The sequence below is a fragment of the Miscanthus floridulus genome, chromosome 11 (genome assembly GCF_019320115.1).
Source record: "Miscanthus floridulus cultivar M001 chromosome 11, ASM1932011v1, whole genome shotgun sequence".
Lineage (NCBI taxonomy): Eukaryota > Viridiplantae > Streptophyta > Magnoliopsida > Poales > Poaceae > Miscanthus > Miscanthus floridulus.
This window is the reverse complement of record NC_089590.1, coordinates 72442152-72465023: the sequence shown is the minus strand read 5'-3', so window position 1 is coordinate 72465023 and position 22872 is coordinate 72442152. Positions and strand designations below refer to the sequence as shown.

At 41.8% G+C, this 22872-nt stretch overlaps 1 protein-coding gene across 1 annotated transcript; it reads right to left on the bottom strand.

Annotated features, from left to right (window-relative positions):
* Positions 1–628: 628 nt before the first annotated feature.
* LOC136491188 (BEACH domain-containing protein C2-like) lies at positions 629–21825 on the bottom strand. Its single transcript, XM_066487425.1, is given in 33 exon segments — positions 629–1008; positions 1191–1313; positions 1390–2177; positions 2672–3038; positions 4031–4144; positions 4230–4326; positions 5128–5248; positions 5324–5408; positions 5519–5668; positions 6052–6168; positions 6241–6327; positions 6406–6474; positions 6871–6927; positions 7010–7093; positions 7185–7254; positions 7436–7584; positions 8466–8642; positions 8645–8965; positions 9173–9313; positions 9388–9939; positions 11211–11405; positions 12831–12915; positions 13604–14097; positions 14099–14227; positions 14414–14749; positions 15594–15675; positions 15913–15989; positions 16160–16273; positions 16368–16472; positions 17193–17327; positions 17811–18515; positions 18703–19487; positions 19819–21825. Coding segments are annotated over 33 exon segments (8652 nt in total). The 5' UTR covers positions 21494–21825; the 3' UTR covers positions 629–942.
* Positions 21826–22872: the final 1047 nt, after the last annotated feature.

Below are 22872 nucleotides of genomic sequence, written 5' to 3'. Positions count from 1 at the left end.
GATCTAGCAGAAGCTGAATGTGTGCTGCTAGTAGCTTACAGCTTGCAGAGTGGGAGTTTTTTTTAGGCGGTGTCCGTCTGAACGGACGCCCGCACCGCAGCATTGCTGTTTTTTTTTTGGGTCTATTAGCAGCTCCAGTCCACCGGAGCTGAAGATGTTTTGTTAAAACGTTTGGTAAAACTTTCGTAGTAGTAGATCTGTGAGAGCCAGGTTCAGTCCCTGTAAGAAAAATTGAAAGTTGTGGCTGGCCGAAGTTGAAATTTGAGTTGTATTAAAGGACACACGACGTGAATAATACTGATTCCTACTACATCCTACTCAGCCTGAAATAGAAAGGACAAAAGAGGACGTTCCGCCCTCACTTCGTCCCGTCCATCGAACTCTCGAAATGGACAATAAATTCGTCCAGATAAAAACGGTGAACAATCATATATTTAATAGCTTTCCAGAATTTCTAAAATAGTAAAGAGAGACGGAGAACTAGTCCGCTCTTGAGAGACAGCAAATTGTACATAAAACAGTGATGTTGTAGGTTCATAAGTGAAAAACTTCAACACAATATTTTCAACACTGATGGTCCTACAGTCACAACAGATTCATTTCAGATATACATAAGTGCTACATGGACTGTGCTGCAATGCACTGTACTAAAGACAGCAAAAAAATGGGCTGCAAAATTGTGTACAATTACTATCCACTTATTCTACAAAATCATCTGAGATTTTTACAAGGCTACTTCTCTTAGTTCTCTACCAAATCCGTTGGTTTCCTCATCTAAATGACCTAGCCTTTGCACAACCATTGTAAACCTCCTCCTTTCTGTACAAATGGCTTCTCCCACGCCTTCCCTTCCATTACTTTACTACTGTCTATGATAACTAATAGATGGCAAATCTGGAAGCAGGTAATGATAGCTGAACATTGAATCTTTGCCACGGGTCATTACTGAAGTAGGCCATCACCTTCCCAACCAAGCCGCAGCATCTGATCCACTACCTTCAAGCTCAACTACAATATTACCAACTCTATTAGGAAGAAAGTTCAGAGTGATCTTATGCAATTGGCAATATTAACAATTATATTAAAATGTTTTTACAGAACTTCTTTAATATTTAGTTAACATGGATAGTGAATATATTGATTTCATCAAAAGCATAATCCATTGTTAATTAGGAATGGAGGATGCTTACAGCGGGATCAGTAAAGACTATAAGCTGTTTATCAGCAGTAGAAACTAGAAGATTTGTGTTCTCTTTGTTCAGAGCAATTGCTGTGATGTCCTGGCCCTTTGCCAGCTTCAGAGTATGAAAAACCTGTCAGAAAAAAGTTTTCTGGTGAGGATTGCACAAAGGACAACAGTGAAGGTGAATCCAAGTTTTTAATGCTAACCTTCAGTTTATGCAGATCAACAAAGCAGATTGAAGGCACGTGAACAGCTTGCTCAGTTTCAGATTGTTCAGAATTTTTTGATACATCATCAGTGCCATTGGGTCCAAGCTCATGATCTCCAGTTTCAGTGCTGCTATCACACTTGTAGTTGTTGAACAAAGATGTTCCAATTAAAGCAAAATGGCCATCTGTAGAAACATCGATGCAACTAACTTGTCCAGAGAAAGGTAATAGAACTGAGGTAGCAATAGGGAGTCCATTGACAGTGAAGGTAGATAATGTTTTCTTTGTTTCATTCCAAACCAAAATGATTCCTTGAGAAGATAAGCATATTGCATGTGCCTCAGCGACATCAAGCCTCCTTATCAGCCTGCCTGTGCGTAAGGAATGTAGAAGAACGCCTGTTGCGTTTGATGAGGAAGCAACAAGTCCCAAGTCAGGACTAACAGAGCAGCAGGTTACTTCCCCAAGATGTCCTCTCATTACATGCATTGGACCTTCAACTCGACGTCTCTTTGTTTCTGAGAGGCTGCTAGTGCTGCCAGAGAGAGGACTGCGTGGTGTTGTTGGCGTAGTCGGTGGAGGATCTTGAGCATTTTTCTTATGTGAGGAGCCTGTCTGATGAATCCTCCAGAGTATAACCGTGGTATCTCTAGACCCTGTCACAAGGTAGTTGCTATCAGGCGACAGCGCAAGGCATGTCACTGGAGCAATATGTCCAGAAGCAGTTTCAATCGTCTTCGCTCCATCTGGGGATATCAACTTCAATGAACCATCAACGTGGCCACCTATTATTGAGCAAAATGATTTTTAGTTTTATAAGAAGATTTATGGAAAGACGACCAACTAATGAAATAAGCTTGTAATTACAATAGCACACTCCATCAAGAAAACAAGCAAGTTCAGAACTAGTTATATAGCTCAAGCGTAATGAGGTCGTTGACTGCCTGCCTAAAAGACTTCAAAAGAAAACCTAACTTTTAATTTATGTAGAGGGAGAGTTGCTGAGTACAAGAAAAATTGCAATTGATACAGGAAACCATATTAGCAGAGTGACCCTCGTTCACCCTGGATTGTTTCTTCTGTAGACTTAGTTTGAATTTGGAATATTGTAGCAGAACAAAGCATCACTTTCTATGAATTCCAGAAGTTGGGACAGTACATCACAAAGAAAGTGAAATGAGAAAAACGAATGAGGAGCAAAGTAGATCACACATGTTACCAAATATAAATAAAAGAAATAAGAAATCTATAAAGATAAGTAGAGAAAAGAATCAATCACCAGTAATTATCTCTTTGTCACATGTCACAGCAACAACTGCTGAACTGCGGATTGCAGAAGCGGCAAATGCTATAGCCCTTGGGAACCCAAAATCTTCTGCAGAACTAGCAGATCCTTTGAAAATGCGCATGAGTGCGCCACTGGTTGAATTTGTGGAATTTCTACCATGATGGAAAAGGAAAGGTGTTCCCTGACCATCTGGAGTATTAGGCTGCCATTGGTGAAGTGCCACATGCGCTGCTGGGGCATTTACATCTACAACTACAATAGAGTCATTTGATACAAGCATAGCACTGGCAGGAACATTGCAACGATCTGGATGTGGAAGCACATAGGATTTAAGTTCACTTGGATTTCGGAATATTGTCTGCACAGTAAATTAAAGGGTCAAGCCATGCCAAATACTAGTGAGCCACATAGTCTATTATACCATGAATATGAAGTATGACAGTACAAGAATGCTTAGTAACTGCTATACTATATTTAGACGGTAAGTACTACTATACTATATTTAGTAGTTACTTACACAGCACAAGAACTGCCAGAAGTGGTTATCATGGGAATGACAGAGGAAATAGAGACGATGGACAATACATCCTGATACAAATATATCAATAGAAATTACCTAGATGGCTAGGTTCATATGTTCAAGAAATCAACTTACATCTTCACTACCCAATTTCGAATCCTGGCCAACCCAGATTTGGGTGCCTATTTCTTATTTACAATGGAACCTAGTTCCTTGTAAGTCGGTTTTTTTAAAACCAAAATGCAGCAAAGATCAGATTCAGGCCTGGTTTACCACCCCATACATACAAAGAATTTTGGGTTTCCATCCTTGCTTTGTTTCAGTGGATTACCCCAAGCAATATTGTTATTTCTCAGTTCTCTGCACATACTAGTCCAACTATCAACTAAAGTACAGAGGACTAATCCCATCGCCATAAACAATTCACATGAGGAAACCAGCTTCACTGGTAAAACTGTGCCTCAACACTTCTAATGGAGTCACTATGATGGTCTGCTGGTGGGTTCCCAGCAATGCAATTCTTCATATCGTACCTGTAGTAAATTTGACTGCCATAGGCTAAATCATGGTTCTAATCAGGAACAAGGAAGCGGGGTAATGATCAGCTGGTACCAGAATAGGTTAGCAAATACAATGGAAGAAATATATTTAAATTTGTTGCAACTACTTCTCAAATCAACTGCTGGAATTTCTCTTTTTAATACAAGTTGCTTAATTGCCATTGACACACCGATTCCACCAGCAATCAGCCTATAAAACCCTAACATAACTTATAACAGGTTAAACAACAAAAACACTTCAACCCAGTAATAATGCTAATATAAAATTACCTGTAGTTGTAAGACCTCTGCCAATGGCTTCCTCTTCATGTGAGGGACAGTCAACAGTTGAGATGGTGTTTGTCCAAAGTAAGCTATTTGATCTTGTGTAGCTCGCCGTTCCACCTAAAGCGTTTGAGCAAAACATGAAAAGGTAGACAAAAAGGTTACTAGGAAACCTGTAGACTAACTTATGCACCCAGCTACTTACTGGGTCTGTAATTTTGTCAATGTCAACAGTTCCCTCATATGTGATGTAGAAGAATACATTGTTTGCCATTATCGCTTCTTTGCCCCTCTGTTTATATCTGTAAACCAGAGTCGTCAACAATGAAAAGGTGATGTATGTAGGACATGGTGATGAGAAAACATCAGAACTGGCTGCTTGGGGTAACTAACAAAAAGGATGCCTGGCATCTTATTCAAGGTCCATGGATGCTACAGATAAGAAACTCATTGATGAATAGCTAAAAGCAAGAATAATCCATCCAGACCATTTTATCTTAATTAGGAGCTGAGAAATATGAAAGCAGCCAATCCTATTGATGGCCAAAAAGATGCTGATAAAAATGCAAAAAATCAAATGTAGAATGGTTGTAAATATCAATCAAACTTAGGGGGTGTTTAGATCCAGTGACTAAAATTTAGGAGGTATGTCGGGAGGATGTTGCATGGGATATTCGGATAATAATAAAAAAAACAAATTATATAATCCATCAGTACTCCATGAGATGATTTTTTTAAGCCCAATTAATCCGTCATTAGCACATGTTCACTGTAGCAAACATTGTCAAATCATAGACTAATTAGGCTTAAAAGATTCGTCTTGCAAATTAGTCGCAAACTATGCAATTAGTTTCGTAATTAGTCTATATTTAATACTCCATGCATGTGTCCAAACATTCGATATGACAGCGACTAAATTTTAGGAGGGGCAACCAAACACCCCTTTAAGATATTATTGTACATGCAACCCAAATGGAGTGTCCATTGAAGATAGAACAAAACATCAATGGTATTAGCATGATGCAAACCTACATCAAATTATCGTTAGGATGTCTGCGCAAGCACACAAGAAAGTGGTCAAGCTAGGATAATATAGAGCTTACCCGAAAATTAGATCAATCCACTCATGCAAATGAGCAGAGACGTGCTCACTCTCAAGAGCCTTCCGGTGTTTATGGACAAAATCCACATGGTTCTCAGCCCAGGGAGGCAATTCTACGGAATCTGCAATGGTACCAGAATGCATCACTGTTTATATCTACTCAGCTGCATAGTTGACATAAATTGAAATGCGATTACCTAGCTTCCCACCAAGTTGAGTTGTCCCAAAGTCAATGCCATTGATGTTGGTAAATACCTCAGGGAGGTAAAACATCTCAGGTACCTAGATGAATTACCATCAAATAATCAGATTGCTGCAACCTAGACTTGGTTTCAGCCACGAACCAGTAAAGATCGATGGGAACTACTGCAGACACTTGTCGGTATACTTACTAGCTCTTTTACATCACTCATGTCTTCAAGAACACTATCCCATGTACCAGAAAGATCAGAAAACATGCGATCAGCATGGTCAAATTTGCCGCCTTGCAGTTGTATAGACAGTGTTGTAAAAGGCTCCACTCTAAAAAGGTAATACAAGACCTGCAAGGGATAATAGTAGTTAGTAACAAATCAAATGTTGTGATAACCAAGTATGCACTGGACAATAACCAAATATCAAAATTGCAGGCCACATAATCGAGCAAGAAATGACAACTTTGTGTTTCCTAAGTATTAGGACAATTGACAAAAGAGGATTGCAACAAACCAAAGTTATACAAAGGGTAAAATCACAATTAAGACAAAGTATTGACTGATGCAGGCAAAACCATGACACATATGACCTTTAGACTCCTTTATAGTCTGCTTATTACAAATTAATCAAGAGTTAAATACGGCCCAGAGCACTTGCGCACTACATAATTCATATTGCATATCCAGTATTCTAAATAAGCATCGGATTCATATCTACTAAGAAGATATACCATGCCAGCGCTGGAGTAATGTGAACCATAATGAAACTTTGGGATGATTGGATCCTCGAATGTAGAGTACCGTTCTTGGAACTTCTTTAGACGTTCAGGGTTTAGTGCTCCAATTGGCTGCATCAAATAACACAGGCTGTGGATTAGTGATTAGCAAAAGACAGGAGCAACAAATAGGTGAAGGTCAACCTTTGAAAGATCTCGATACGACGAAGGATCATCCAGATTCAACACTCGGGATTTGTAATCTGCTACTACCCAGGGGAAAACAGGGTACTGCACAAAAGCAGAAACAATATTAGGACGACAAGTCGCTAGATTCGACCAGAAATATGAAGTATGCAGGATACTGACCTGAGTAATGTCATTGTAACTGCGCCCAGCCAGTGTGTTAAGTTCCATTAAGTACTCAAAATTGCTGATCTGAACAAATTAGACATAGTTAGATATCAAAACTGTTGGAAACTGGCTGGCCTGCACAGGTGAGCAGCACCACACTCACACAACACTTTGGGGCTGGAGGTAGAAGAGGAACAGGGTTGAGCACAGCACACACTCGCACACACAAGTGCAGCAACTGAACTGAACAGCCTTCAGCCAGCTCTATTACACGACTCTAGCCAATTACAAGTACAGCTAGTACACCTTACTATAGCCACTACTTGGCACTATTGCAATACTGCTACAGTAGATAGAGTGGACAGCAGACTAGCAGAGTTGACCTATTGCCTAACCTCTGCTGCAGCAAAAGATCAGGAGCAAACAGCAAATTATCTTACAAAAACTACCAACATATTGCATAGGACAATGTATGTGTACCTCCCAATTAGCCCAGCGCTCCATCAACTGAGTTCTTTTAAGAATCTGCTCAGCTCTCTGAAATAAAAAGGAGACATGACTACCTATTATTGCATATTGACAATGCTAGATATTGGGTTAAAATGCTCAGAACACAAACCTGGGTAGCTAAAAAGATGTCATTCAAGTTAGGAGGTTTGGTATGAACAATGGCCCGATAAGCGTTTTTACGGGCATCAATATCCTACAGCAAGTAGACACGAATTTAAGATAGTTATTCAGATGCAACAGGTAACGAATTAAAATTATGCGATAGTGTTTCGTTAAGGATGTACCCCAAAGTCAAAAAAGAAATTCGACCTATCTACCATGAATAATTCCAAAGCACTTCGACGTAGCAAGTATCTGCAACAAGTCATTTTGACCCACAAAATGAGTGAACAGCACACAGAAAATACAACTATACTGTAAGGTAACAAGTCACATATAGAGTGTGATTTACTCATCACAAAAGAAAAAAAATGAACTTGATGATAGACCAGAAGCAATTTATAACAATAGCACCAGATCAGAAAGTAAGGTTTACCGTCTGCTATATATCTGATGAAGTGATGAGATCAACCAGCTTCGATCTTTATCTTGTTGATCGCATTGGCCACTAGTAGATGCATCATCATCAATGTTACTGTCATTAGAACGCTCAACAATTATGAAGTTAATCCTCTTTGAAGTTACCTGGGAACAAATTAAAGGGGGCAAATGACATGCATTAGAAACTAAAGTGGAAGTTCAATAAAAGCAGATTAATCGGTAAAAATATAAAACCAAACATTCCAACAACAAAATGTGATATAACGATGACTGCTAGTTAAGCGAATCACAAATCAAACAATAGAAATGTTACTTTTTTTTTGCACAATCCAGAGATCAGAATATAATATATATCATGGTAAGTAGCATAGATAATTTTCACAGAATGACCAATGTAACATCACCGGTATGTCAGACAATGTACATGAGTCTTTTGTGTTTTCAGCTCAAACATGTTAGCTTACATGTATCAGCGAATAACCACCAGAAATTTAACCTACTTTGTAGCACACTGTTAGTAACCTCTGTAATACCATTAACTTACTGTAGTGGCCAAAATGAAATCTTGCCGAGAATTAGTTGAGATATTTGTAACTAATGCACCACGACTTTTTCATAGAATTGTGTATATTGCTCTAGAACTACAGAAGTTCACTGTACTATTGTCTCAGAATACGTATGAGAGCTTGTGTATCTTAGCATTAAGAAGGAAGGTCACTGTACCATACTACATAATATTGGACAACACAAAAAAAGTTCATATTTTATATATATAAAGAAAAGAAAAATTCCAATATTGTGCATGAATTGTTGTACCAATTCACACTTAGGTTATGGTTTATGATTAGATAGCTACAGATTTTCCTGATAATATCTGCAATATGCATTCATATACTGAATGTGAAATGTGTAATTAGCTAATTGGCATAAACTGGTAACCTTCAAATAATGGAAAGAAAACATTTTAAACTTATGAATTCTTATGAGAAGACACTAATGACAAACACGTCCTAGAAATCACTTACTTGGAATGTTCCTCGAACAACCTTCAATGGTCGCACCATCAATGATGGCAGTTCAACAATAATTCTCTCATCGGCTTCACTAGGCACATAACTAGGTGCAAGAACTGTAGATCTAACCAAATTCCGATCAGCACAAATGTCAGAACTTCTTGAACCTATCGATCCTTTACCGATTGTTGATCGGCTGCTGAAGAATGTTGAAGCTGATCATCATCAACACTGCTGCGAGTAGTGTCAGTTTCTAACTGCTCATTTTCCACATTTCTGTCATCCATTGACATGGCATCAGCCATAATTGCAGAAGCAGATGATGGAAGAGTGCTTGTTAATGAAGAATTAGCATCCTCAGAGTTGTGTTCATTTGACTGTGCAGAAGTACTAAGAAGCTTCCGGTCCTCATAGTCAGCAGCTGCACCTAAATGATCACATCCCTTGTAATTTCTTTTCATAAATCTTCTCATCCTTGAAGAGCTTTCAGTAAAATCTAATTTCCAGAAAACCTGCAACACAGAGTAGTAAAATTGATTATTACATATACACAGTTGAAACTTCACACGGGTTCTCATATGTAGAGCATGTTACAGAGCAACTTGCTAGGTTCAGATTGTACTAGTCAAACACTAGTTGAAACGTCACATGGGTTCTCAGCAGATGTTCAAAAGGAGAACCCATGTGAAACAGATTAAGAAATTATTATCAGTACGTACACGAACAGGAGTGCACAGATGTTCAAAAGGTCCATATAGTCTACCCATCTCTGTTAGGCAATGAAGAAGATGCCGCCATGCTCGAAGCCCTGTTGAGGCACGATGCCGAATTAACACATCAACTAGTGTTTGCCTCTCCATCTGCATTTTCCTAATTTTAGAAGGCATAAAAAATTATATAAATAACTAAAAAAAAGTGTTCCAAGTGGATTTACCTCAGCTCGTTGTAAGTTTCGTGCTAAGGCCAAACAAGAAACAAGAGCTGCAACATATTTGTATGAAAGGGCTGAAAAATCCCTTCCTGCAACTGATTTAGAATCAGTTGATTGCAGACACTCCACCCAAGCTGCGCTCATAGCTTCTGATGTATTCCACCTCTTTGCACGCTCAATATCGCCTGAACTCCTCCTTTGTCCTGATGTTGCCATTGCTACAGCACTAAGGCCCCTTCTTGAACCAATCTTAGCAGTTCGCTCAAGGTCACGAGCGGCTGCCAATGCGGCAGCTTTTGCCGCTGCCTTGTCCTTTGGGGTGGACCCAGGCTTGTTCGCTGCTGTTTCTATAGGCATCTGGAAACTCGAGAAAGCCTGTAGTTTTGCTGCTGCTTTGCGCTCAGGCAATGCTGTGTCACGCCTATTCAAGGTATTCCTAGGAGGTGTTCTTGTTTCTGTCCCTGAGGCACCAGCAGCCATCATGGCCAATGCCATCGCAACTGGTGGTGACGCAAAAGCAGCAGCCCAACCAGGCGATACCATCAAAAGTGCAGCCTGAGAGCTCAAAAGAAATGAGACCAAAAAAACACTTCCAATCAATACGGTATTCTCTGGAGAAGACATGATAACATATGATATTAAGTTATTAATCTTTAAACAAAAAACGACCAGCAACTTTTTTTTTCTAAAAATTCCTCACAGGGATTGTCATGCTAAATGACACAATGTTTGTCTTGAATATCGGGACAACGAGATCAGTTAAATATCAATGTCCACAACAGCAAATACTATGTTTAACAGTTGTCCAATAAGAAGCAAAATATAAAAGCATGGATGGCTTTTAACAGACTAGAGCAAAGAACAGAACTTGAGACACACGCGTAATACAAATTATGATCCATTTCTGGGTTTCACGATAATCAGATTACCCAATTAGGTGAACATGGACAAAAACCATGCTGCCTCCATTTTTTTATCCTTAAAAACTCGACCTGCAGGTGGTAAGACAGCCCCCAAGCATTTTGCTAAGAAGAAGACCTCATGCAGGTCGAGAAAACCCCCGAACCCTTGCCCCACCCATACACAGCGGCACCGTAGCCCATGTGAGAACGCCCACGGCCGGGGTTGGACTTTAGACCTATGCTTTGGTGTGGGACAGATGAGGGGATTTTTTTAATCCCAGCCTAAAATTCACTCCCACCGGAGGAGTGCTACTCGAGACACCTAACCAGATACTTTATATTTGTGCACAGTGTGCTCACTTATTAAGGAAGAGCACAAGATGAGCATACACAATAAGTTTTGTGTTGTTTGCAACCACGTCAAATTTTGATGTCCCTTAAACCACCCTCTTTAAGCCTAGAATGAATCTTGTAAAACATATCATAATCTAAGGTTCAATTTGTAAAGTAGGATTTTTTTTTCTCTGGCTACCATAACAAATCAATTGTTCCCTTTGAAATCCCTGAATGAATTCCGAACAGGCCATATGAGGTGTGGACACTTTAGGAAGATGTAACCATGTATTTCCTAGAAACCCTATACCATAACACTTCTCCACTCTAAAACATCAACATAAAAAAACACGATTTAGTTAGAGGCTTAAAGCTACCAGTCTATGGTTAGTTACACATACTTAGAACCAATCCAACTATTCTCTTTCATAATTCTATAGCAAAAGATACATATTTTTCTGAGTTGCAGCTTTTCCTAGTTTAAGCGTGAAATATGAGTAAAATAAGCACAGTAAAATTGCCTTCTTGATTTGTCATCAGTATGCCAGTGATACAGAGTTTAGCAATAGCCTCCAGGGAGACAGCCAGTACCTCAATGGGTAATGCATCTGCTGCCAAAGCACGATCATCAGCAATCAGTGGATTTTGTCCATCCGACGAAGTAAGCTCATGAATACCAGACAAAAGGGGCCGCCATCTTCTAAGAATTGCTATAAATGGTGGTAAAATCAGCTCAATGTATTGTTTCCTTAGGGGTTTCCTGTCCCTGCCAATAGCGTGCCATACCTGCATCAAAGGTAAGATAGCGCAAACTCTTATGACTAACAAATAACAACAACTTTATACTCCCTGAATATCATTACAAAAATACATGAACAAAAAATTAGAAGCCTAAAAGATGAATATGGTACGCTCATTTATTTACAACGTTCCCATGGATTCATTAATATAATAGTGTTTGGCCAAAAAAAAAAGTATTTGGATGAGCAAGACAGGCATGTATAGCATAAAAGTCAAGGGATTTAGGACAGGCCAGAGGCCACCAAAAACTTCCAGTTTTATCCAACATGGAAATCTTCACTTGAAAATGGAAAAGAGGGAAGGACGTTAGCACATAATATTGCCATATTGAAGATAAAAACTGTTACTATACCAGATTACACATCAAGAAAATGGCTGATAGCCCTCTTATCTACAGCCTTGCCCCATTGAGAAGAGGCTCTGATCATAGCCAAGTTTGGTAGGCAAAGCCCTTTATAAGATTGACTCTTGTTCCAAGAGTTTCTGAGCAAGGCTAAGGCTACCTTTGTATACCAGGTGCAGGGCTGACTCAATTAGGAAGATATGAAACAAACTAGGACAGGGGATAAGGAAATATATTTTAAAAATGAAAAATATATGGCGCCCTCCTTATCTGGACCGTTGCCTGGTGCGCTGAGATTCGCTTTGACAGAAGCATGTGACAGTGTTTCTTCCTCCACCTCCCTCCTCGTCTCGTGTTTCTCCCTGCCCGGTCCGCGCCTCCCCCTAAGTGCGGCACGCCTCGTCCGTGCCTCCCTATGAGAGCATGCGGGCCTCCAATGAGCGTGCCCCTGGCGCCCCTCCTCTTCGTGATGCAGCAGTTGGATCCAGGAGAGGATGGGGAGCAGAGGAGGTTGTGGGGAGCAGAGGCAGCCCCTCCTCTTCGTGATGCAGCAGCTGGATCCAGAGGAGATGGGGAGGAGCAGAGGAGGTCGTGGGGAGCGGAGGGAGCCAGTGGATCCGCCCCTCCTCCCCGTGATGCAGCAGCTGGAGGCCAGGAGATGGCGAAGAGCAGAAAAGGTTGTGGGGAGGAGCAGGGCCATGGTTAGCGTGCTTGGCGGTAAGGAAGACGGGCGGCATTGTGAGCAGTGAGGAAGAGAAAGATGGTTCCATTAGCTCTTTTTGCTTCCGTTTATTTCTATTAAGATGGACGCTGCAGATAAGGAGGGCGCCAGCCCCTATGGGCACCAAATCCACTCTCTTTTAAAAATGTGAGCTGCACACTGAACCACCAACAAATTCAGAAAATAAAAAAAAGGTAATGTTGGGACCATACAATCCATAGCACATGCATGAAGAAAAGAAGTTAAAAAGGAGTTCTATGTTCAGTGACTAGTCTACTAAGGCGCATGACTTAAATTCATTATGAGACAAATTACATGATTAAGTGATAATGCAAAAGAAACTCACCTCTGAATAGAGAATAGAGGAAGCAACCAACACTCTTTGTCTCTTAGACTCCGTTATTGGCATATTGAGGATGGGGCCAAGCACACTGTACAGTCACAAGATTTAGGAATTAACAAAATGGCCACCCATGATCGACTAAAAAGCTGAATCATATAATATGTATTTAGCTGCATGCACTGACTAGTTGCACCCAAAAACCAAATCTGATGGGGAAAGGTGGAACACTCTCCCTCACCCTCATGTGGAAATGTGGAATTGGAGCGAGCAAACAATTCTTATTAAAAAATTGTGCCAACAGTTGCACCCAAAATCCTAAGCAGATGGGGAGATGTTGCCAATTCACTTCAACAAAATATATGAAAGCAACTTGCTACTGTTGAAGTTCTGATTATTAACTACTACTCCATCCCAAGATACTTGATGTTTTAGGATTTTTAGAATAGATTAGTGCTCAATGGAAACTACGTATGTACCCCTATTTATTGAAGGTGATCCATGCTAATTAAGGAATAAGGCCCTACTTAAAGGAATGCATGGAGGCATGCAGGCTGCAATCTCAAGCTGATATAGGCCTAATCTAGTGTCCAAGAGCTAAAACATCAAGTTTTCTGGGACGGAAGGAGTAAATTACAACAAATGCTCCAACTCCTAACAAAGATCATTAGGACTTTTTTTTGAGAAACCACCAGCAGTTTAGCATTAGCACAGCTACATTGTGTTAATTCAGCAACAAGATGAGCTGTGAATCTGACTTTGCTAAATGATGCAGTTACCTCCAAAGAAGTGCAGATCGAGGTTTTCTTGGAGATGAATAACTGTTGCCATCAAAAGGCATCATGCTTCCAGCCTGGTGGTCCATTCCTTCTGATACCACATCCTTTATGCTAACATCTTTCGTAAAAGCATCACCTTCACCATTGTCATCCTCCCTCATCGAAACAAGAACCATTCTGAGCATGCAAAGAAATGGTTGATCGCTATCTAGCAACTGATAAAGGGCAGTCATAACCCCCATACCAGGGCCAGATCCCCCTCCAATACCAAGACCACCACCAAGTCCAGATTCATCTAACAGAAGTGCCTGCAGCACAGCAACTGATTTCTTCACAAGTGAAAATTCGACCCAAATCCCATTTGAGTCCTTCTCTAGAACAGATTTCCAAGATTCCCAACCGCTTCCACCACCACCAAATATATCAGATTTGGGTGGAATGCCAACACCATACCACAAACGGCTTCGGTACTTCCAACTTTCTCCAAGATCAGCCTATGCAGCTCCCATAAGACACAAATGCATGCTTGACAGATTCATAAGGTTCAGCTGCTGTTGCTGCTGTAAGACGTTCCATCACGGCAGCAGAGATTTGTCCATTTGAATCAGCCATAGAAGTAAGCAACTGCTTCAATCACAGCAGACAAAAATGAAGAAAGTATTCATAAGAATAAAGTTCAACTATGTGTTGGCAATAGTCTATCAGCATAAGCCATGAAGGCATGAAGGAACAGTCAAAAGTTAATTATTTTTTATTTTCATTAGATACCAAGAAAAATGCAATGACACATAGCCATCATGTGTTACATACATCCAGAGGAAGGCCACCAGCATCACTGGACAAAGATGCCCGTCTTGAGGCCCCAGCAGCCATGGGTTCTTTACCAGCTGTGCCCAAAGAATTTGACCGACTGGCAGCCAATGAAGCCATTGCTGTGGAAGATGTGATGCTATCACCTGTAAGGGATGTGCAAAAATGTTGACCTTGTGATCTCAGATGATCTTCCACAAGCATCAGAATAACTATTGCATTCTCTGCTAGTGCTACTGAGAGATGAGCAGCATTCTCAGCTTGAACTTTTGCTTCTTCAGGAGACAAACCCTCAGCTGCAACACCAGCTGCAGCTGCTGCAATTACTTCAGTCTGCTGGACATACAAGCAAAAGAAAGACATTAAAGAAGAATAGCCACTAGAACTCAGGGAAAAACTATCACATTGCAACAATCTGCATGATGTGCCAAAGCATGCTAGACCAGCTGCTTAAGCAGTTCCGGCGGCACCCCTCAGGTACTGAGTTCGAACTCCCATGGGAGCGAATTTCAAGCTGAGGGTAAAAAAATCCCCTCGCTCGCCCTAGGCCAAAGCACAAGTAAAGAGATCGGCCCTTCTCACGGGTAACGTCTCCCTGTGTATGGATGGGGCGGGGGTTCGGGTATTTTCTCGGTCTGTGTGAGAAGACCTTCTTAAGCACAATACCTGGGGGGCGGTCATGACCCCTTGCAGGCCGTGTTTTATGATGATATAATGTAAACCATTCAGAAATACAACAAATCTATTACAGTTATCCTCTAGGATCAAACAACTACAAATAGAAATGTGGTTGAGTGTCAGTATTCATGACAACATAACAGAAAAAATGTTGTTACATAGCAGTGCTACTGCATCTAGGTGCCACCAACCTGTTATTCTTGAGCAGAGGGAGTAGGGAATGCAGTCAAAGCTACCAACTGTCCAACTCTACTATTTCAAGCATAAGAATTGCCGACAACCATAATCTATATATCATTTGTACCTATTCCTATTTTCCCCCAATTAATATATCACAATTCAAGCCAGAGAAGGATTATTATTTTATAGGAAGAGACATAAAAAACAAAACATGAAAAATTAACTATAGAAAGTAGCAACAGTAAGAGATATAAGAAACAACTGCCAATACAATGTATAAAAAGATCTATGCTTAGGCAGATCATGTCGAGAAAAGGAGTACCTGAACTTGAAGCTCCCTGGCAGAAAAATCAAGCAGGTCACCCAACAATCTCCTTTTAAAAATAGGTAATGATTCTTCACGCCTTAAAGAATATAAAGTAGAAGGTTGTCACAAAAATGCAGGGCAAAAAATCCCAGTAACCGAAAAGGGTAACGGTAAACATAGTGCAGAGAAAATAAATAGTGTTGCCTAAGGAGTTTGAGAAGTAAATCCTAGGCTTTTGAGTGCAGATATCTTAGAATGAAGTTCTGAAATTATTTCTTGAACAACTACCCTGATATCTAGCTAACATACAGATTTTTAAGAGTGAAGGGACCACCTGATCCTTTGGTCTCCAGTGCTAGATCCTCCAACCATTGACAGCCACTCCGCACAATGAATTGTTGCCTCCACATCCTAAATAGTTGCAGGGAAAGGACAAACAAGATCTTATGAAAAAAAAACAAAATGAATTTGGCTGTGATACAACCATCACAAACCTATCCACAAAGAAGGGATGGTCAGATGGCCATGACACTATGAAACATGTATGCTACTGAGGATGTTCTGCTTAAAATTTATCTTGCCTTCCACCCATCTTTTTGTCGCATTGAATGCTCCAACATTATAATCAGGAAATTGTGTATGAGGTCTTCAATCTCACCAATGCTTACACCATCAGCATTTTTCTTTGTGCCCATCTACAGTTTGAATACGTGAAATGAAGAAATACAGTTTATGTCATCTGAGCTCGATTCTTGTTAGAAAAATATGTAAAAGGCTTGTGACACTCACCTCATGGTTAGAAATCAAAACTTCCAAAATCCATTCTGGCCACTCTGCAATTGAGGTCATTGTAGTTCTGTTATCTAGATGACTGCAAGCCAAAAACAGAAGATCCTGAAACGACATAGAAATATTTTGACACCATAAGAAATTAAACAAGATCTAAAAAAATGAAAAATAAAAAACATACAAGCCTTAGTCTGTACAGAACAAAGAGCATATAACAATGTAGCACAGTACAGGTGAAAACATATGTGTAGTTGTTTGGTTACATGGTGTCAAAGATGAATGATTTGGCTGACTTTTAATGATATAAACATGGCAACTGGGGCTATGAAGTTGATGGAGATGTAAGGCATCCAGATATTAGCAACACTGGCATGTAATCCTAAGATTTCAAAATCTACCCTTGGAGTAGTTTAAGAATGCAAACGAAGCTGACTAACATACATCATAATTTCGAAATTGGTAGTTTTCACTGCTGCCAGTAAAAAACGATATTACAAAGAGAAAAGGCAAAACTATACACAGCATATATGAAAACAAAGTAGCTTTGACTTTGTTCAAGAGTCAAGACTTATAGCCTTGACCATAGGATTATGCAGGTCTTAGATAAGTTCTGTTAATGATGTGCAATTCTCCTGCGCGGTCAAGAAAAAGTCCCTACTGCATTAGTCTATTAATAAACTAATATATTTATTTTAGTAAGGACCCTTTGACGCCTACCCCAACTTGTTTGGGACTTAAAGGCTTTGTTGTTGTTGTTGTAAGGACCCTTTAACATGATAATATACAAATAATGCAACAATTCACTGTGAGGCAATGAAAACAGACCTGTATGGCACGAGCTTGGAAGGCCCTAGATGCATATGGAAGCGAGCGAAGTAGAACCAGTAAAAGTTGAATATGTTCAAAACGGTGACCAGAATCATAAAGATTAAGACTTTCATCAGCTGATGAAACATTAATCTGCATTCAAGAACATGGCAAAGTTCAAGCTATAAATTTTGAACTGTAAACAAACAGTTCATCAATAAAATTGGGAGGAAGGATCAGATCATTAAACTTGAAAAGTTTTGGTTTGCTTGTATGCTACTATAAATCAAAATAGTAAACATATCAAACTGCATACTACAAAAACCAAATGAAAATTCTTATGGTCCCAGCCCCTCATTTAGGCAGAGTCAATTTAGCGTTTCTGCTCATTTTTATTTGGATGACCATTGAAGAACAGATCAATAGATTCTTTTGTTATTATTTCCTATCACTTTTATTTGAAGCATCAAATTTTAATAGGACCTCTATGTTAAGAAAAAGGGTTATTATACTTCACAAGAGGGTTGAAAGTAGAGAAGTAAAACAAGAGCCACTGTCTTCAATTAATCACATGAAGCCAACCAGTGTAGGTAAATAAATATATCCAATTATGTAACATTCAGAAAAACTACATACCGCAGCAGAAATCAAAGCCATATAGACATTTGCTGTCATAAGCCTCCTTTGGGCTGCTTGGAATGCCTTTTGCAATGCAAAAAGTAGCAATGATACTTTATCTTCTGACATAGTATTTCCTTCTTCATTAAGTGTGGTCTGATTACAACCAGGTATATTTGGACTTCCAGCACCAGAATCAAATTTCAGGTGACCTGATCCAACTAGAGCACCGAGAATGTGAATAATGCCAACAACAATTCCATCACCTTTATCAACATTGTAAACATTATTCCGGACATTATCAGAAGTAATTGAGAAGCTAATGCCACCCAAGTTCTTCAAGAGCCCATTCTCAGAACCAGTCACTTTACTTCCAATATTTGAGTCCAGCATATCATTTGCATTTGTGGCTTCATGTTCAGCGGCTTCTTCATGGAAGACAGTTTCATGACGTTCAGCTGATTGAGTTTCATCAACCTGACTTCTTGTGTCAGCACTATCAGCTTTTCTGTTGGAACTTCCATCCTTGGGCACATTATTTTCACTAAAATTTGCACCAGAATGATTCAAAATATTTTTATTACCCGCTTTAGCTTCCCGTTGTAAAAGAACAAGTAGTGCTTCCACACCACCACTAGTGATGAAGGATTGAGAAAATAAGTTGGCTCTAGAGATGTTAGGATGTACAATCAACCTATATATGAGGTGCAACACCCTTGCAACCTGCCAATAAATACATAATTAATAACCCACTTGTAGTAAGACATGGAAGATTTATGCATTTCCCATTCAGATTATTCATAGCTCAACAACGACAACAACAACAAAGCTCAGCAGAAAAAAAAGGAAAGGATAGAAAGCACTGGTGAAAGTTTAACAAAGTTTGTCTAGTAAGCAAAGTCCCAAGTACCTGATTAGGCTGTGGGCAGTCAACAATAAATCCAATCAAACAGCGAACATCATCTGCGGCGGCTGTTGAAGATGCTGCTCCTAACAGCAGTTCAATAACAACCAAAAGTTCATCGACTAGAGCATTCACTTCCCCCAAAGATCTCTTTGTTCCAGTAAGTGCAAAGTTATCGATTGAATCTGGTTCCTGAATTACCCAGTAACACCTTCTGCAGCCATCAAGAAGCATTTGCATCGCTTTGGCATCTCGCATGCAAGCAGACTCTGTAAATACCATGTCTGCAAGAGAGGACAGAAGCTTCTTCTGTAAACCATAACTGCATGAACTCCATAGATTTAGGTCCAACAGCAAGCTGCTGAAAAGCTGCACTTTAAGTTCATGATTATTTCTTTGAGACTGGCACAAAGATACAATGGCAGCAACAAGCTCCTCATCAGTCAGTGCCTCTTCTCCACTTTCCAGCTTTGAAAGAGCTCGCAACAGATAATGCAAAACACGTGATAAAAGCTCTGGTGCAAATGTCCGGCATAATTCTTCATTATTTCCAGGGTGTTGAATAGCTTGGGAAATAATCCTGAAAACTGGGGCAGAAAGGGAAACAGTAGCAAGGGACGATGGCAAGTCCCCAGGTGTAGGCTCAAGGCTGTCCACATGCACATTGCCTATGGTTAGTGGAAGTAAAGCCATTGGGCCCCCATAAGCTAAGGCCCATAAAGATTCTGCAGGTCGCACACGAGATGAGACATGAACCAATCCAAGAACCTCTGCAGGCCTTCGATGAGTGCCTAAAATTCAACAGAAGAAGGTACCAGTTAGATACTTAGATCATATATAGAGTACGAGAGACCATGACACAATGGCATCCACGCATAGCAGGAGCAACAAGAAATATGATACACCCAGTTTCAATAGCTTTGCGATCCTATTAAATGATTCAGTGATTGTCAACATTTATTCTCTCCTTTAAAACATTTGCAATGGGTATTTTCAGATTTGGAAAGCAAAGGTACTAACATGGATCATAGATTTCAAATAAATGGTAATGCTGGTGCAGGTGCAAGAAACATAATATAGTCAACTCTAAGTACAGAGGGAGGAGATGTGGGGAGTTAAAACCTGATGAACCAGAAGGTGAGGCATCTGGGCAAAACCGCCCAGTGAGAAGACTAGGATGGTAAAGAAGATGCAAGCTTCCCCCAATCTCATTGTTGAGTGTAAAGCTCTCTTCAGCCATACTCTTAATGTGATCATTAGTTGCCTTCCATGGCAAGCCAGCGCCATTTACAAAACTGGGCAGTGTATCTCCTCCTCGGGATGCTAGCCGTCTCATTCTGTCTGGCCCAACTGGTTCCTTGAAGATGTAGACAGGCCCCATTTCAGCAAATAATGGGCATTGCCGCCTGCGCCTCTGCAGGCCTGCAATAGTTGGTGGTGGATTTGTCCCAATGCAGCAAAATGCAAGTGGTTTCGAGATACGCGGAAACTCAAAAGGACGGCTCTCATACAGGCTACCATCAACATACAGCCTCAATTCACTATCACCCTTTCCAAGCAAACTATGCTTGTTTGTGTGCTCCAAACCAACAAAATACCAGCACTGAGGCTTGAACGCATATGTGAAGTGCAAAGAAGATTTCTTACCCCTCCCACCCACACTCTCCACCACCAAGAACTGGCCATGAAAGTAGGCTTCCACGCCCTGGTTATCTGAAGAGAGAAAGCTGAAAAGCCGGGGCATGTGTGTTGTTCCTTCTCCCGCAAGGGCACTGGCTGCCGCAGCAGCTGACATTGCTGATGATTTTCCAGATGTTGCCGCCGCAGCAGCAGCAATGGCTGCGGCAGCTGTTGCTGTGCTAAGCGTATCCGAGAATGATTCTATATATATCCAAGTAGCGAACCCATATCCATTTAGGAAGGGCCACCTGCTGTCACCTGGGCCAAGCAGACCAGAGCTCTCTCCGTCAAACTCAAATGTCACAGCAGGACCTTTTGCTTCCACGCTGCCCATGGCCTTCTCAAGCGCTAGCATAAGTGGTGTGGCCCAGCTAGTTCCAAGTGCCTTTCTAACCAAATCAAGCCAGGAATGCAGGTCTTTCACACTAAGCGAGTGCCCACCCAACATCTGAATGCACTGAAGCAGTGGCGTCCCGTCCCATCTACTACCCTGATCCATTTCGACGAACAGCTTCTCTGCGGACGCGAGGAGGGTAGCCAGGAGGCCTGCGGAAGAACACATGGCACGGTTGCGAGTGCAGGCGCGGAGGGCGGCGTGCAGACCCGAGGCTGCACGAGTGCGCGGCGACGGCTCGTCGTCTTCGGGGAGATGGGGCAGCAGCTCGGCGGCGACAACAGCAGCACGCGAGCTGATCATGACGGTGGGAGGAGCGCCGGTGCCGGTGGCGTCGCCTGCCTCGTCCGCACCGCCCATGGTGCCGAGCAGCACGTCGACGACGGAGTGTGCCAGCTCGCCCTGCTCCTGGGAAACCACCTCGTGGAGGAGGTCCGCCCCGCCCGCGATCGCCTCCTCCACCGCCCGCACCACCTCCTGTGGCGCGTCGGCCGGCACTCCAGGCGGCCGCGGCCGCCGCCTGGGCCGCGGGGACGGCTCGTAGGGCGTCGCGGGCGTGGCCGGCGTGCTGGTACTCATCCCTGGATCCGACGCCTCCTCCTCCTCGACCTCGACGACGCCTTCCTCGTCGCCGAGCGGTACGGCCGCGAACTGCTCGTCGGAGCCCTCCTCCCGCGGCGGCGCCGGGGAGGAATCGGACAACTCGCGCGCGTCCTCCGCCATTGCTAGGACTTCACTCCATCGAGACCAATTCCGAACAGAGTGCGGGGTGTGGAAATGCGAGCGGGAATCGGTCAACGGAAGTGAAACAGCGGGCGGGCGTAAACTGGAGTGGGGGAAGAATCGGAGAGGAAAAAATGGCAGCGCGCGGTGCGCGCGTAGATCTGGAGAGATCTACGAGGTGTTGGGTGCTAATGCGTGCGGAGCGGTGGGTGGAAATTAGGGGCGGTGCACGGCGAGATCCGAGAGGCGGAAGCGGATGATGAGCTTGACGAGGGGGCAGAGGGGGGAAGGTCAGGATTCAGGAATCAGGAGGGGAGAAGACGTGGCGCGGCTCCGTGTGGGTTCACAAGCTACGTAAATAAAGTAAAAGGCTGGTTTTTAGTATAAATGGAGGCCATAAGAATAAGCGTGGTGAAAATAAACTATTAAAAAGATACAGCATTTAGCTGATGATTTTAACTTATTTTTGACTATAAGCAATTTATAAGCTGTACCGAACATGCCCCTAGCCAGCACATGTGCCTCCTCGGTCGGCACGTCTCGCGTTTGTGCGGCGGGCGGGTCTGGGCGTGCAAAGTACGGCGCCCGTCAAGGAAACAGGTCTATCCCACCTGGCGGTGACAAACAGTTTTACCGTATACTTCTAGTACGGTGTATGAATTTGAGTAGGTGCATACACGCTAACACATGCAAGCCAGCACTATTAAATCATCCCAAATCAGTCGCGCTACAGTGACCAAGTGTCCCAGCCGAACACATGTCTAAACGAGATCAGATCAAATAGTAGATTGGCTTTGTGTCACCAGCAGTAACTCGTATGTTGCACGCTTTGTAGACTGCCCTGGTTACCCAGCTTGTTTTGCTCTTCTAGTGGATTGCTTATAGTAGAGGTTACCATAAGTCTAATAGAGGATTAAGTTCACTTTTAACTCCTCAACTATTGTGTTAGTCTAATTTTAACCTTCAACTATAAAATCGTCTAGTATCGGTACCCTAACTATAAAAACCGTTTACTTTTAGCATCTGGCCACAGGTGAGGCTGTTTTGTCCAGCGTGAAGCGGTTTTGACACGCAACCTCCATCTCAGCGACATATGGGGCCCATGCGTCATCGATGTTGTAATATTGTATTATGAACAGTAGGAAGTATGGAGAGGAACAGCAAAAGTGAAGTTGTCAACTTTATTGATGAACAATACACAGATATATACATGCCCACGATGGGGCAGTTACAGTGAACGTGGGAGAGCCCCGCTCCCACGTCCCGTCTGTACGACGCCTTTCAGTGGTCATGGTAACTGCAATTAGCAGTTGCTAATTGCCCACTAATTGATTATTAGGAATATTAGAATATTCTTAACACTCCCCCATAATCAATTA